The 13,113-nt window shown below is 53.1% G+C and overlaps 1 protein-coding gene and 1 long non-coding RNA gene across 2 annotated transcripts; one reads left to right on the top strand and one right to left on the bottom strand.

The window, feature by feature from the left end:
* Window positions 1–2,382: 2,382 nt before the first annotated feature.
* On the top strand, window positions 2,383–7,413 carry Zg16b (zymogen granule protein 16B). The gene is made up of 4 exons (XM_046443179.2): window positions 2,383–2,885; window positions 2,969–3,056; window positions 3,256–3,361; window positions 4,345–7,413. The coding sequence occupies exons 2-4, from the start codon at window positions 2,993–2,995 to the stop codon at window positions 4,721–4,723; spliced, it is 549 nt and encodes a 182-aa protein (XP_046299135.1). The 5' UTR covers window positions 2,383–2,885; window positions 2,969–2,992; the 3' UTR covers window positions 4,724–7,413.
* On the bottom strand, window positions 4,581–8,219 carry LOC124091948 (uncharacterized). Its single transcript, XR_006851471.2, has 3 exons — window positions 7,322–8,219; window positions 4,851–4,968; window positions 4,581–4,712 (listed from the first exon to the last, which is right to left on the bottom strand). It is a non-coding gene; the product is annotated as an uncharacterized LOC124091948 (long non-coding RNA).
* Between the last annotated feature and the right edge of the window lie 4,894 nt (window positions 8,220–13,113).

The following is a 13,113-nucleotide window of genomic DNA, read 5'->3' as shown; positions in this document are numbered from 1 at the left end:
TCAGTAAATCCTCCTCTTGGGGAGCCCTGATCCCAAGGGACAAAGGGCTGTGTTGAGCATCTGTGAGAATAGGCTCAGGGCCAGCACTCAGGCCTAGGTGGCTGGAGGATTCAGGGTGAGGTTGATTCAGAATGGTGACCTCCCACCTGTGCACACAAAGAGCTGACACATGTGCCTCCTCCTGTGTATAACAGCAAGTGTACCGCGTGTGTTCCTGCACTGCCCAGCGTGGGTGTGCACGTGAGTCTGTTGCCACACCTGCCTGCTCTGTGTAAATGTGCCTTGTGGGTGCCGTTGGGCATGTCCTCCCTCCGGCCAGGCTGCCAACTGCCTCTTCCAATTCCCCACTTCCCTGGGTGGTGCTTCCTGGAGTCCTGGCCCAGACAGACCTTCTCCTGGTGCCAAATCCTTCTAGAAGGCATTGGAACAGGCAGCAAACCTGCAAAAATGCCTTCAGGCTGGGCTGGGACAGAACACAAGCCGCCTTTGTGTGGTTTCCAGGCCCCTGTCTCCAAGAGCTCTGCCGCCGCCAAGGGTTCTGGCTCCTCCACCTACCGAAGGCCCCCCCAGCCTTGGCAGGGGGCCACTACCCTCCCCGACCCAGCCTATCCTGCATCTGCACGCCAGAGGGTCACCGGGAGGACAGGTAGGATTGGGATCAGAGGGGACCTGAATTCCACCAAGCATCCCCAGGCAGACAGTGCAGGGGCCAGAACCAAGGGCTCCAAAGGCTGGTTGGCACAGTCACCTTTACTTCACCTATTTAGTCCCAACTGTGACGGCTGTGTTTGTTCCAGGGTGCGGCATGGGTGTCCATTACGGGTGGGCAGACAGTGTGTGAAGGGCCAGATAGTGCAGTCCTGGGCTTTGTGGGCTGAGGGTCCCTGCCACAAGCCCTCTGAGCTACCTGGGCGGCCGGCGAGGGACAGGGTGCAGCTTCCTGCCCTGATGCTTCCTCTGTGGACAGTGGCGCGGGCTTGCACAACATGTTTATGTGCCACAAAACATTGCTGTTTTGAATTTTTTTAAAAATTTTTAGATGTTAATGAAACTTTATTTTATTCATTTATTTATATGTGGAGCTGAGAATCCATCCCAGTGCCCCACACATGCTAGGCAAGCGCTCTACCACTGAGCCACAACCCCAGCCCTCTCTTTTGAATTTTTTCTGATGGTTTTAACATGTGAAAAGCATTCTTAGCTCAAAAACAGGTGGTGGGCTGGTTTGGCCTGACAGCCATAGTTTGCTCACCTCTGGCATAGGTAGTACCTGGCCCAGGTGAGTCCTAGAAGTCCTGGGGAACCCTGAGCCTATCCTGCAGCCCCTCCCCTGCTGCTATTCCATAAGAGCAGGGTCCCCATTCTCAGGAGTCTGTGCACATTCCAGGCCACTCCCTCCCCACTCTTTCTTTTACAAGCACACAGAGGTATCTAGACACAGCCCCCCACACGAGCAGGGTTGCCTTGGGTGAAAGACTCCGGGGTGGGGACATGGCCCTCCTCCCACACCTTTGCAGGGTTCAGTGTGGTGGATACCACTGCCCGTACTCTGTCATTGCTGGCCACTCGGGTCTGTTTGTAACCTGTTGCACCTTCCAGGGAATCAGGCTGTCGCCTGCCTACACAGTGTAGGCTTGGCATTCCGGCCCTTATGTGGAGAACCTGGATCCTCACAGCAACCCCAAGAGTAGATTCTATGTAGATAACAATCCACATGTAACAGATGAAACGATCGCATCCCTGGTGAGCAGGGAGTTGGGATTCACACCTGAGCCAGTTCCAGTGTCCTGTGTTGACCATCACCACCCGGGGTCTGAACCAAAGGTGGGAACCCTGGGGACAGCCTTGCCTTCAGCCAGTCACACCGCCACCCTTGTCTTCACCTCTTCCCAGACCCGGGTTCCTCTCCAGCGGGGAGGCGCTAGGCCTTCAAGATCTTGGAGGCAGAAAGTCTCCTGCTTCATGGAGGCTAGACTCAGAACGGTGTAACTCAAACAGGGACCTGTGTGCGCCAGGTACCAGTCTTCCTCCTGGAGGGCGCTGAGGGCACTAAATAGGGAAAGTTGGCAAAGGGGTGTGGTCTGCTGCACCTAGAAGCTGCCCAGAGCCCAGCCTGGGAGAAACACCAGCACCACCCAAATAAGGGCAGACCCCCCGGGTGCTCACAGAAGGACTGGCCAGGAGAACCACCCTCTCTCGATCTTCTGCCTCCCACGGGGCACCAGCCCCAACTTTGATGTCCTTCTCTCCCTCAACGCCAGTCCACCCCGCAACTACACCTAGACCTAAGACAGCGGAGAAGCCACAGTTTCCTTCCGAGGGACAAGACAGGGTCAAGTGTTGAGCTAGATTGTCCACTCTGGCTCTCTAGCCAGGAGAAGCTTGGCTTGGACTCTGGAAAGCCCGCCAGAGCCGGGGTGCTGCCCAGGCTGAAAGAGGCCCTGGACCTGCTCTACACAGGCAGGGGTCTGCACCCCAGAGAGCTTCTGAGGACACCCACCCTGCTACCCCCAAGCCCCCAGCCCCCTAGGGTCTAAACCTGCCTGTCCAGCCCAGGGAAGGGCTCCAAGAAGCCTCTCCCAACCTTGAAATCCAGGTCAATCCAAGTGCTGATGAGAGAACACAGAAGTAACAGTAAAGTGCCATTCACTGTCCCGGCCTGTTTGTGTAGGCTGCTGGGCCAAAGCAGCAAACACAGCACATCCGGGAGCCTCCCCCACAAGCCTCTGGGGATTCACCCAGGAAGAGCCCCCACTGCCCAGCTCCTTCCTTCCCAACCCCCTGGTGGCCCCTGGCTCCTTCCTTCTGGATGGGGGCCCACAGGAACTAGGAGCATATAAGGGGCAGAGGAAGGACACCCAGGCTCCAGGAGACTTACCAGCCAGGTAAGGTGCTCTGCTCCCTGAATGGGCCAGGAGGTTGGGCAGGCCCTGCACTAGGAATCAGGTGACTCTGCTTTCCTCCCCAGAGCCCTGAGCACCAACTAGAAGCCATGCTGCTGTTGCTGATCCTCGCCCTCCTAGGGAGCCCGGCCTGCTGGGCTGATTATATATCTGGTGGGTCTGCCCCCTCCAGCCCATGTCCCTGGTGGCCATCTCACCTCCCTCTACCCAGGAGACCCAGGGACTCTCCCAGTTCTGTCCTGGTCTGTTCCCCAGACCACGCTCTTTGTTGCGGGGTGGGGTCTGCTTCTTGGGGTAGAGGAGACTTCCCCTTGACTTGGTGTTTCTCCCACCATGGTCCTTATCCACACAGAGATGTACGGGTCCAGGAAGGGCACGTTTTTCTGTTCCTCTGAGTACAATGGAGAAGCCGTCAAGGGAATTCGGGTGTCTACAAATGGCCTTGGCATCATTTTAAAGTGAGTGGGGCCTGGGTGGTGGGGCCTTGCCTTGGTGACCCAACTGTCCCCGGACTCAGAAACATGGTAGAAGGACCCCTTACAGCCTCTTTCCCCAAATCCTCACCTGGCTCCCAACAGCTCTTTAAGCCAGATGATTCCTGGAGTCACAGAGCCACCTGTCCCCTTCCCCCAGCCACCTCCTCTCCTGCTCATTACCTTACTTCTTGACTCCACTTGTAAGTTCCACTGTCACCTTCTGAGTTGCTCAGAGAGGGTTGGCCATGCTTCTCCTTACTTTCTCCTTTCAACCCAAACAACTCAACCAAAGATGGCACCTCAGTTCCCTTGGAACAACCAAGGGGAGGTGTATCATGCTAGAGAAAAGGAGGTGGGGGTCAGAGTGGACCACTGAATGAACATGAGTGGCCAGAAGTATTAAAGGCAGAAAACCCTAATACTGGATGCCCCTGCTTGAGGTCTGGGGTGGATCTTTGCTCTGCACTTAGAGGTTACTGGGGATGTGGGAGAGAGAATGGGGCACAGTCACCAAAAGCAAAGCAGACAGAGTGTGGGTAGGGCATGATAGGGAAGCCCTAAGAAATACCAATTGAGCAAAGGGACTCAGATAAGCCCAGCCAGGCAGGGTAGGTGGACTGGTGCACCTGGAGGGGACAGCTCCTCAGGCCTGTGACTCAGACTCCTAAGTGACTCAGGAAGGTCAAGCTTGGCACATGACAGCAGCCAGCTCCTCCTGAGGGTCATGGGTCATCATGACTGGACCCTGCCTGAATTCTCCTCAGGATGACCTCAGGGACCCTGCCCAGCAGTCATTCCCACCTTATACAGGAGGAAATGGAGCCCTGGGGAGGCTGGGTAATGGATTCAAGATCACAAGCCCCACGACTGCTGGGGCCCAGGGTCTCAGGAAGCAGAGTGCAGGAGGGGGCAGGGCCCAGAGGACCAGGCAGTACTGGGTGCTTAGGGCTTGGTCTGTCTCCCAGCATCCAGTTGCAGCTTGGAGACTTCTGGGATGCTGTCCAAGGCATTCCAGGTGGGAGGTCTCAGGAACTGATTCTGGGCCCGGACGAATACATCACAGAGATCCACGGCACATTCTTACTCAACCTCAAGCAACTGATTGTGTGCACCAGCCGGCCACGTTGTGCCTCGTTTGGGAAGAGAGTTGGCCAGGAGTTCTCGGGCTTCCCCAAAGAAGAAGGCGAGGTGCTCAAGGGCATCTGTGGTGTACGTGGTGTCTTTGGCATCAGGGGCATTTCCCTTAAGTGGGGTCAGGCACCAACAATGTTAGATACACAAGGATCCGGCTACCCTGATTGGATCCCTGCGGATGCACAGAGTCAGTATGGACCTGAAAAGTAAATTTACCAATCAATAAACTTCTGCAATAACAGAATACATCCAGGCTTGGTCTTTGGGTTTGAGGAACCAAAGTCCCCAGGGCTGGAGCCCAGTGAGTGGAGATGAGGGGTGAGCCCATCCAGCTTACCTCCACTGACCAGGGCCAGTGGCAGGCTTCTCTGAGTGAGCAGGGGCAGGGATGCCATTTGTTCATTCATGTGTTCGTAAAGCAAGCTTTTGCCAGCTCTGGTCCACACCAGCTCCCCCTGGGAGAGAAGAAAGAAACTGAGAAGGACTAGTAACATCCAGCTGAGGAACTGGCTGCTCCAATGGGACAGATGCATAGGCAGATGGTGGCAATGTGTTGGGGCATCTGCACTGATGGGGACGCTGGCAGGTGGTTAGGCATAGGCAACTGCCCAAAGGTGAGGTGGTGAAGGCGATCCCCCACTCACTGTCTTGACAGGGTCACAGTGAGAATAAGCGCTGGCAAAGCCGCTCTCCCACTGTCTTGACAGGGTCACAGTGAGGATGAATGCTGGCAAGGCCACGCTGGTTGGTGGGAAACCAAAACCATGAGACCCTTTTTTATATAATTGGGACTTTTCATTTTCATGCTTATGTTTCTGACAGGAGGCATGAGTATGTTAAATGCCAAACAAATTAAATTTCAGATGGCTAGAACATAGCAGGTAGTTCATGCCTTGGAGGCTGTTCTACTACCCCTCAGCACATCAGTACATTGAGGACAAATCTGATAATGGACAACAATCATTTTCTGAAAGGTCATGAGAATTTTAGGCACCACATTGATTATATCAAATAGAACCCAAGCTCATATTTCCTGCCTCTTAGAAAACCTAATTATTATGCTTATTTTACAAAGCCCACCATAGGTAGCCTCATTCTTGATTGAGGAAAGTTATATTATACACTTAGGAAAGTTAAAACATATAAAGATATATTCTTCTCTTTTTATAAACCCTTTTTACTTTACATAGGAATTTATGATGAGCATAGTTAATATTGGTGGAAAGTGGACTGATGTTTAGAACTTACTTTCTATTGAGAAAGATTATAAAGATATGAGAACTAGTGCACCTTGACTGAGAAACAAAGAAACTCTTTGAGAAAGCAGCTCAACCAGTTTTATGAGAATAAATTTAGGAATTAATTAAAGTAGCTTTATAAGATGTATTTTTAGAATAATGTTAGAAATATTATCCTATTTAGATTTTTGGATTTAGAAATTCTTAAGTTTTTAGTTGTATGGGTTTCTGATATGTTTTAAGAATGATTTATATTTTAAGTATAAGATTTAAGGGGACTTTTTTAGATGGGAATTTTAGATTAGAAATAAAGTAAAGGTGTACTTTAAACTTAAAGGTTAATGATTGGTTAGGAGACTTAGAGTCTGGTTACGTAGTTTGGCATTAGTTAATAAGAAAATCGCATATCTTGGGGAAAATAGTAAATCTTGGGAAAATCTGAAAAATGTAAATTAGTGATGCATTTTATTAATGATTCTGTACTTTTAATAATTAAGTAACTAAAGGTCATATCCTGGAAAAAGGTAAATTAATGTTACATTTTTTGTACCCCTAATTATGGTTAAGGAAATGTCATGTCTTGGCAAAAGTTTTAAATTGTATAATCAGTGACGTATTCTGAATCTATAATGATGAGAAAAAATGCAATAAAAGATGACCCAGAGAAAGCTGCATTAGAGCTCTCTCTCTGGAGGTTGCTCCAGCAGAACGACTCCTGTCTCATCTTTTCACCGACGCCACTCATCCTTCAGGACTCCCTGGACCCCGCTAGGGCAGGACCCTGGCAGTGAGGTGGTGGCATTGCTTCAAGGATCGCTTCCTGGAGGAGGCAGGATCTAGGAAATCTTAAAGGATGAGGGAGAATCGACCAGTGGACAAAGTGAGGAGAGCACCTCAGGCTCAGAAATAAACTCAGCTAAAGGCAAGAAGAGCCAGAGAAAGCTGAGGACAGGGCTCTGCTGCATGCCCTGCTCAAAGCAACTCACGGACAAGATGTCCATCTCTCTGGGTGCAAAATGGGGAAACTGAGGCATGGGGCACAGAGTAACTTGACCTGGCTCACATGGCACAGAGTGGCAGAGTTAGGGCCCAGCTGCAGAGTCTGGACCCTGAACCCTGGGATTTCACAAAATCCTAAGTGTTCTGCATAAGATCCACTCTGATACTGTTCTCTACTTTCATTTTTATTTAATTGAAAATGCTTCTCGAGAGCCCGGTAACCTCAGGGAACCCAGGAATGGGGTAGAGTGGGGGTGTCTTTATTTGTATTGCTCTCCATTGGATAGTTTGTGTTCCCCTCTGTATGAACCTGATGTGACATGACACCTGTGAATTTGCCACGCCAGTTACAGTTATCACAGGCACCTCAAAATTCACAGCCATCAGTGTTTGGAAATTATGGTTGTCACCAGCCTTGCCACTGAGCGCAGGTATTTATGAAACCCATTTAAGACAATATTCTGGCAAGTGCAGATGCAGTTGCCTTGTAAGGGAGATCGGTGCCTTTTTTTTTTTTCCCTTCGTGGGGAAAGAGAAGCTACTGGGGTCGGCTGGGGACCTCCCACCTCACCTTCCCTGTGGTTCCACCATCCTGGGCAGCCAGTCCTGTCACTTAATTTATTTCCTGCAACCGGCTTCTAAAAGGGGAATTGGTTTTCAGCATCAACCAGACTCTCGTCCTTTCTTGGGCGGACAGCAGCGGGGGAGGGGAGCCCCTGTTTTCCAGTGCTTCCTGGTATGGCAACAAGGATGGTCAGGAATGGGGCTGATGAGTGACAGCTCCGCCTTGTGAGGGAAGATGAAGAGGTGGAGAGGTGGAGAGGTCGAGGTGGCCGGGAGCTCAAGGAGCGTGACAGCAAGGAAAGCGATGGCGCCCTCTCAAGGAGTGGTTGCAGAGCGCAAGCCAGCACCAGCAATCCTTTGGGGGACTTTCAAGGGAATTCCTTCATGGTGCCCACAGCTAACACTCAGAGAGCCCTGCGTGCCAGACCCTGCATTGAGACAAGCTCTGGCTGGGGTGCTGCGTGCGTTCTCGGGGAACTCGGGTCCGACTGAGCAGACCTAGAAGCCGTGCGCCGGTGTAGGGCCAAAACTCTGTGGTGACGAGGGCCACACGGGCTCAGATAGGTGCAGAAACTATTCAACACGGGGATTCAGGGTCGCCCTGGCCTCGATGCCTCCAGCCCGGGGTCCTCAGATCTCCCAGCCCAACCAGGTGAGCGCACAGGGGCACCAGGCGGCGGCGCCAGGTGGGGTGTAGAACCTGCTCCGCAGCCCTGGTCCACGCTGGAGGTCGGCTCCTCTGGGACCGCGGTGGGCCCCTGGGTGGACGGCTTCTCTGGGAGACAGGCTCCCGAGAGACAGAGGAACCAGCCCTGGTCTTTGGCGGACAGGACCTGCTGGCCGGGAGCGGGAGGGTGGACGCGGAACTTCCGGCCCCCAGGGCGCCCGAAGGTGACCGGGCGCCCCCTGCTGGTGGTCCAGCGCAGGTGTCGGACGCAGACGAGCGCGCTGCGCTCTAGGGCAGTCACGTGCTCACCTGCCGGCAGCAAGAGTCCCAGCGCTCTGCCGCGGGGCATTGGGGGGTCCCGGGCTCCAGTGCGCTGCGAGCAGCGTCTGGATGCTGGTGAGAGAACGAGTTAGCACCCCCCCACACACAGCTAGACTTGCAGCCTGCCCAGCCCCCGAGGACAGCCAGTTTCTTCCCTTGCCGGCTGGGCCCTCCCCACCGTCTGAATGCACGCTTCGTCTCCCTGGCAGGTGCGGTGCTCTGCTTAGCAAGGGTCAGTCTGTCCTCCCTCAGGCTGCTGCTTCCGGCCTCCGCCTCTTGGAATACGCCCATTTCCCTAGGTCCCCAGGGAATCTGGTCCCAAGAGGTTGTGCCACCCCTGCGGTCCTGGAACCCTCACGCCTCTGAGTCTATCCCTGCATGTCCTTTGGACCAACTGCGACATGTGGGGCACCTCTCCTACTGCCGGCCTCATCCTGAGCCTGGGGTTGCATCTTTTGCAGGATCTGCCCAGCTCACAACTTCCCCTCCTGGGAGCCTCCTCCTCAAACTACCCAAAGTCAGGCGCAGTTGCCACCTTGAGATTCCTCCTTAGACAGAGTAGACCAGAGGTGGACCTTGACCCAAGCTAGGCTGGTTATTTTCAGGATCAGAGACCAGCAAATCAGGCCAGGCTCTGCCTGATGGTGTTCAAATAAACAGGGAGGTGAAAGGTTATTCCAAGTAGAGCTGCCAGGTAAAATGCAGGCCTTTTTGAGACAGTCTGGCTAAATTGCCCAGGCTGATCTTGTACTTGCCATCCTCCTCCGTCAGCATCCCGAGTTTTTCTGGGGGTATAGGTGTGCACTACTAGGCTCTGTGCAATCATTGAATTTTTATGGGGGCAAGTATATCCCAAATGCTGCCCAGGACACACTTATACTAGAAAATGATTGTCAAAAGGCACAGTGGCATATATGCCCATAATCCCAGCCATTTGCCGGGCTGAGGCAGGAGGCTCACAAGTTCCAGGTCAGCCTGGGCAACTTGGTGAGATCCTGTCTCAAAATTAAAATAAAAGAGCTGGGAAAGTAGTTCAGTTGGTAGAGCACTTGGTTATCATGCTCAAGGTACTAGGCTCAATCCCCAGAACCAATAAATAAATCGCCTGAGGATGTAGCTCAGCGGGAGAGCACCCCTAGATTTAATCCCCAGTACCTACTAATAATAATGACAATTTATCGATTATCTGAAATTCAGTTGAGCTGAGGAGACCTCACTTTCATTTACTAAATGTGGCAACCCTAACCCAAGATACCCAGAACACTTTGGGAGGCTCAAACTGGTGGAAAGAGTCCTTTTCTGGATATCGAAAAGGACCAGTGGCGGGAGAGAATTGCGGTTTTCCATGAGTCTTTTCAATCTGTGCTCATGACCAAGTGGCCCTAAGGCCACCAGACCCCGGGGAGCAAAGGCCCTTCGGAGCCCAGTGATTGGAACCTGGAAGCCCTTCCCCCCCCCCCATGAGCACGTGTGCCCCCTCCACCCACACCTGGGCCTTTCAGCCTTCCCCTTCTCGCAGGGGCACACTGTCAGGCCCTGGGGGGAAGCCGGTGGTGTCTCAAAGTCCCGTGCATGACTCCCGCCCAGAACATGGGCATATTTCGGGGAGGCCCAGGAGCGAGAGCCCTACTCACCCCTTGATGAGGCCCAGGGTGCACACGAAGACCCGGATGCCCTGGTTCGCCCCCTGCTCTTCGCCCCTGATGTGGAAGCAGGAGCCGCCACTTGGGCCCTGCATCTCCGAGAAAGGCGAGCAGAAGGTGGCACAGAGGAAGAGCACTGGGCTCCTGTGCTGCGACTCAAGACAGGCTCCCACTTCGCATTCGGCCCTGTGCCTGAGACCAGACGGTGGGAGGCCAGGGCTGCCCACTGGCCAGGACAGGGCTCACCCTGGGCGTTGCAGGCAAGACCAGAGAGGAGAGCCAGGCCCAGGAACAGCCTGGGCTCCAGCAGCGCTAGACACAGGACTTCCTTGGTCAGGAACCCCGGAAGGAGACGAGACTTCAGCGAGACTCTGGGGAGAAGCTGCCAGCAGTGAGGGGTCCTGAGGCCCACGCAGGTGGGCGGGAACATTCAGGGAACAGTTCCCTACAAGCTTTGAGGACTTACCCGGAAGACTCCAGCGCTGGCTTCATGGGTATGTGTGGCTGCGTAGTGGCCTGTGTTTAAAGTAGGGTCCTATGTTCAAAGTTCCAGTGTTGCCATGTCCAAATTCACAAGGTTCCATCAAAGGGCCCCCCCTTCACACTGGGATCCCCAAAGCCCGCAGCCAGTCCTGGAAGAGCCCCATATAGTGAGGACCCCTCCCATCCCTGCTTCCTGCTTCAATCTCCAGATGCGTCAACTCATGCCCCCACTGCCCCTCTGGCCTCGCCTAACAGGGTCATGCTGGGGCCCATTCCCTCTCTAACCTGCACTGCATGGTCTGAGCCCCTCAGCCTGCCTGCTTATACCCAGGTGCCACTTGGCCACATCCTCCTCATGTGAGAGCACCATCCTTGGCAGGAATTCTTGCAGGAATCCAGGAACTTTCTATCCAGGGTATCCTGAAGCCCTGAGAGGTTGCCTGATGGTGGGCAGCCCTGCCCTCCTGCCCAAAGCCTGGGTGAAACTCCTGATGGAGGCTGTGATGCTGGGGAAGGACAGGAAGGGAGGGTGAGTCACTTTGGGGAGCTACCAGCCTGCTAAACCCCTAAGCCCTCAGCAGGCTGCAGTGGGGCAGGGTGAGGAGCAGGGGGCTGGCGTGGGAGGTGGGGATGGCATGTCCAGGGAAGAGCAGGCCAAAGCCTCCAGGCTTCCTCAAGCCAGAGGCAGGAAACCCTGTGTGCAGGGGTTTTGTTTGTTTCTTTTTCCAGCACTGGGAATGGAACCCAGGGCCTTCTTTGTGTTAAGCAAGTTCTCTCCCACTGCGAGGCTTGCCCTCAGCAATCTCCAGCCCCTTTTATTTCTTTCTTGAGACAAGGTCTCCCTGAATCGCCCAGGCTGGCCATAAGCTGTGACCCTCCTGCCTCAGGCTCCCTAGTAGATGGGATGGCAGGCCTGGGTCATGGGTATTTTATCTGAGCTCCTTCTTTTCCAGATCCTGGTCCCCAGTCTCTCTGGCATTTCCCGCGTCAATTCCTGTGCTGCAAGAGATTAGCAAATATGTGTTTCTTATTGTGGTAAAACATACATAACATAAAATCCACAGTCTGCACCATTTCAAAGTGCAATTCGATGGCAGGGAGACTGAGGCTGAGCACGTGCCTACCCATCTGGCCTGCACTTCTCCAAGTCCCACCCCAGCCCTGCACTCGGCATGCGGTCACCTCAGTACTGCATCTCATGTTGTGCACAGTGGGGTTTTCAATTTTATTGGTTGTAGCCATCAGTGTTCTCCCTGTGACTCTGTCCCACTCCAGGGCCTGCTTGCCTTACCCTCTACAGAGTTCAGTATTCAGCTGTGTTTGCTCCTGGTTTTCTTCTTTAGGGTTCTGATCAACTTTATGGATGTATATTATGTATATTTTACCACGATAAGAACATATTTGCTGCTGGGCGCTGTGGCGCACACCTGTAATCCCAGTGGCTCGAGAGCCTGAGGCAGGAGGATCACGAGTTTAAAGCCAGCCTCAGCAAATTAGCAAGGTGCTAAGCAATTAACTCAGTGAGACCCTGTCTCTAAATAAAATACGCAACAGGGCTGGGGATGTGGCTCAGTGGTTGAGTACCCCTGAGTTCAATCCCTGGTACTCCCCCCCGCCCCCCCCCCCCACCCCGCCAAAAAAAATTTGGAAAGTCAGCCAGGGCTGGTGGTGCACATCTATGATACCAGAGGCTCAGGAGGGGAGGCAGGAGGATCACAAGTTCAAGGCCAGCTATACACACACACACACACACACATATACATATGCGCCTATATATACAAAGTCCCATCACCCCAAACAGTTTTCCCTGGTGTTCATTCTCCCCCACCCTCATACCTTCATTCTAGACCACATCTGCTTCTGGTCATCACCATCTGGTTTGGCCTTCTCTAAAGTTTTAAATAAATGAGATCATCTGGAACACACCCTTATGTCTGGCTTCCTTTGTTCTGCATGGTTTTTGAGATTCTTCTATGTTGTTTGCAGTGCAGTAGTTTATTTTTTTTTACATACAACTTTATTTATTTGTTCGCCAGGTGATGAACACTTGGGCTGCTGGAGGCTTTTGTCATAAAGCTTTTATGACATGCAGATGCACGTGAGCCTTTGAGTAGACAAAGGGTTCCTTCCTTCTGGACAAATATCCAGGAGTGGAGCTGGTGGCTGAATGCTGAGCGTGAGTTTGTCACAGACTGTCAAACATCTGTCCCAGGAGGTTGTGCATGTGGCATCCCCTCCAGCAGCATGAGGCTGCTCCACTTGCTCTGCTCCTGGTTGACAGTTGGTATTAGGCATCTCCCTGGTAACCAGCGACGTGGGCTTCTTTCCCTGTGTGCTGTCTACCATGCCTTCCTCTGTGAAGTATGCGCCCCAGTCTTTGCCTAGCTACTTGACATTTTCATGTCAAGCTCCTCCTTCCTCTGGCCACCATCTTGACGTATCAGGTGAAGAGGGGGTCTGATAGGCACATGCAATGTTCCCACGCAATGTCTCACTTCCAGGCTCTGCCTACCTCTATCAGGGCTCACCCACTGACCTCAGGAAAGAGGGTCTGGCTAGAGACAGATTGTGCTGCAGAAGACGAGTTTTCTCTGAGAGATCTTCATTTTTTGACAAAGCTAGAACTAACCCTACCACCTTGAACTCAATCGCATAAGGCTCCTTCAATGTGGGGCTAAAAACATT

Source organism: Marmota monax, unplaced genomic scaffold, assembly GCF_021218885.2.
Source record: "Marmota monax isolate L192 unplaced genomic scaffold, Marmota_monax_Labrador192_F-V1.1 WCK01_AAM20220418_F8-fsc00035, whole genome shotgun sequence".
Classification (NCBI taxonomy): Eukaryota; Metazoa; Chordata; class Mammalia; order Rodentia; family Sciuridae; genus Marmota; species Marmota monax.
Note: the sequence above shows the minus strand (reverse complement) of the source record. Positions and strands in the feature narration are given on the sequence as shown.

What these genes read in the sequence shown, in the direction of transcription:
- Zg16b (XM_046443179.2), top strand. Translation starts at nt 2,993, where the DNA reads ATGCTGCTGTTGCTGATCCTCGCCCTCCTAGGGAGCCCGGCCTGCTGG. An exon ending in CTGGGCTGATTATATATCTG is followed by an intron (nt 3,057 to 3,255) that starts GTGGGTCTGCCC and finishes TTATCCACACAG; the next exon opens with AGATGTACGGGTCCAGGAAG. An exon ending in GGCCTTGGCATCATTTTAAA is followed by an intron (nt 3,362 to 4,344) that starts GTGAGTGGGGCC and finishes TCTGTCTCCCAG; the next exon opens with CATCCAGTTGCAGCTTGGAG.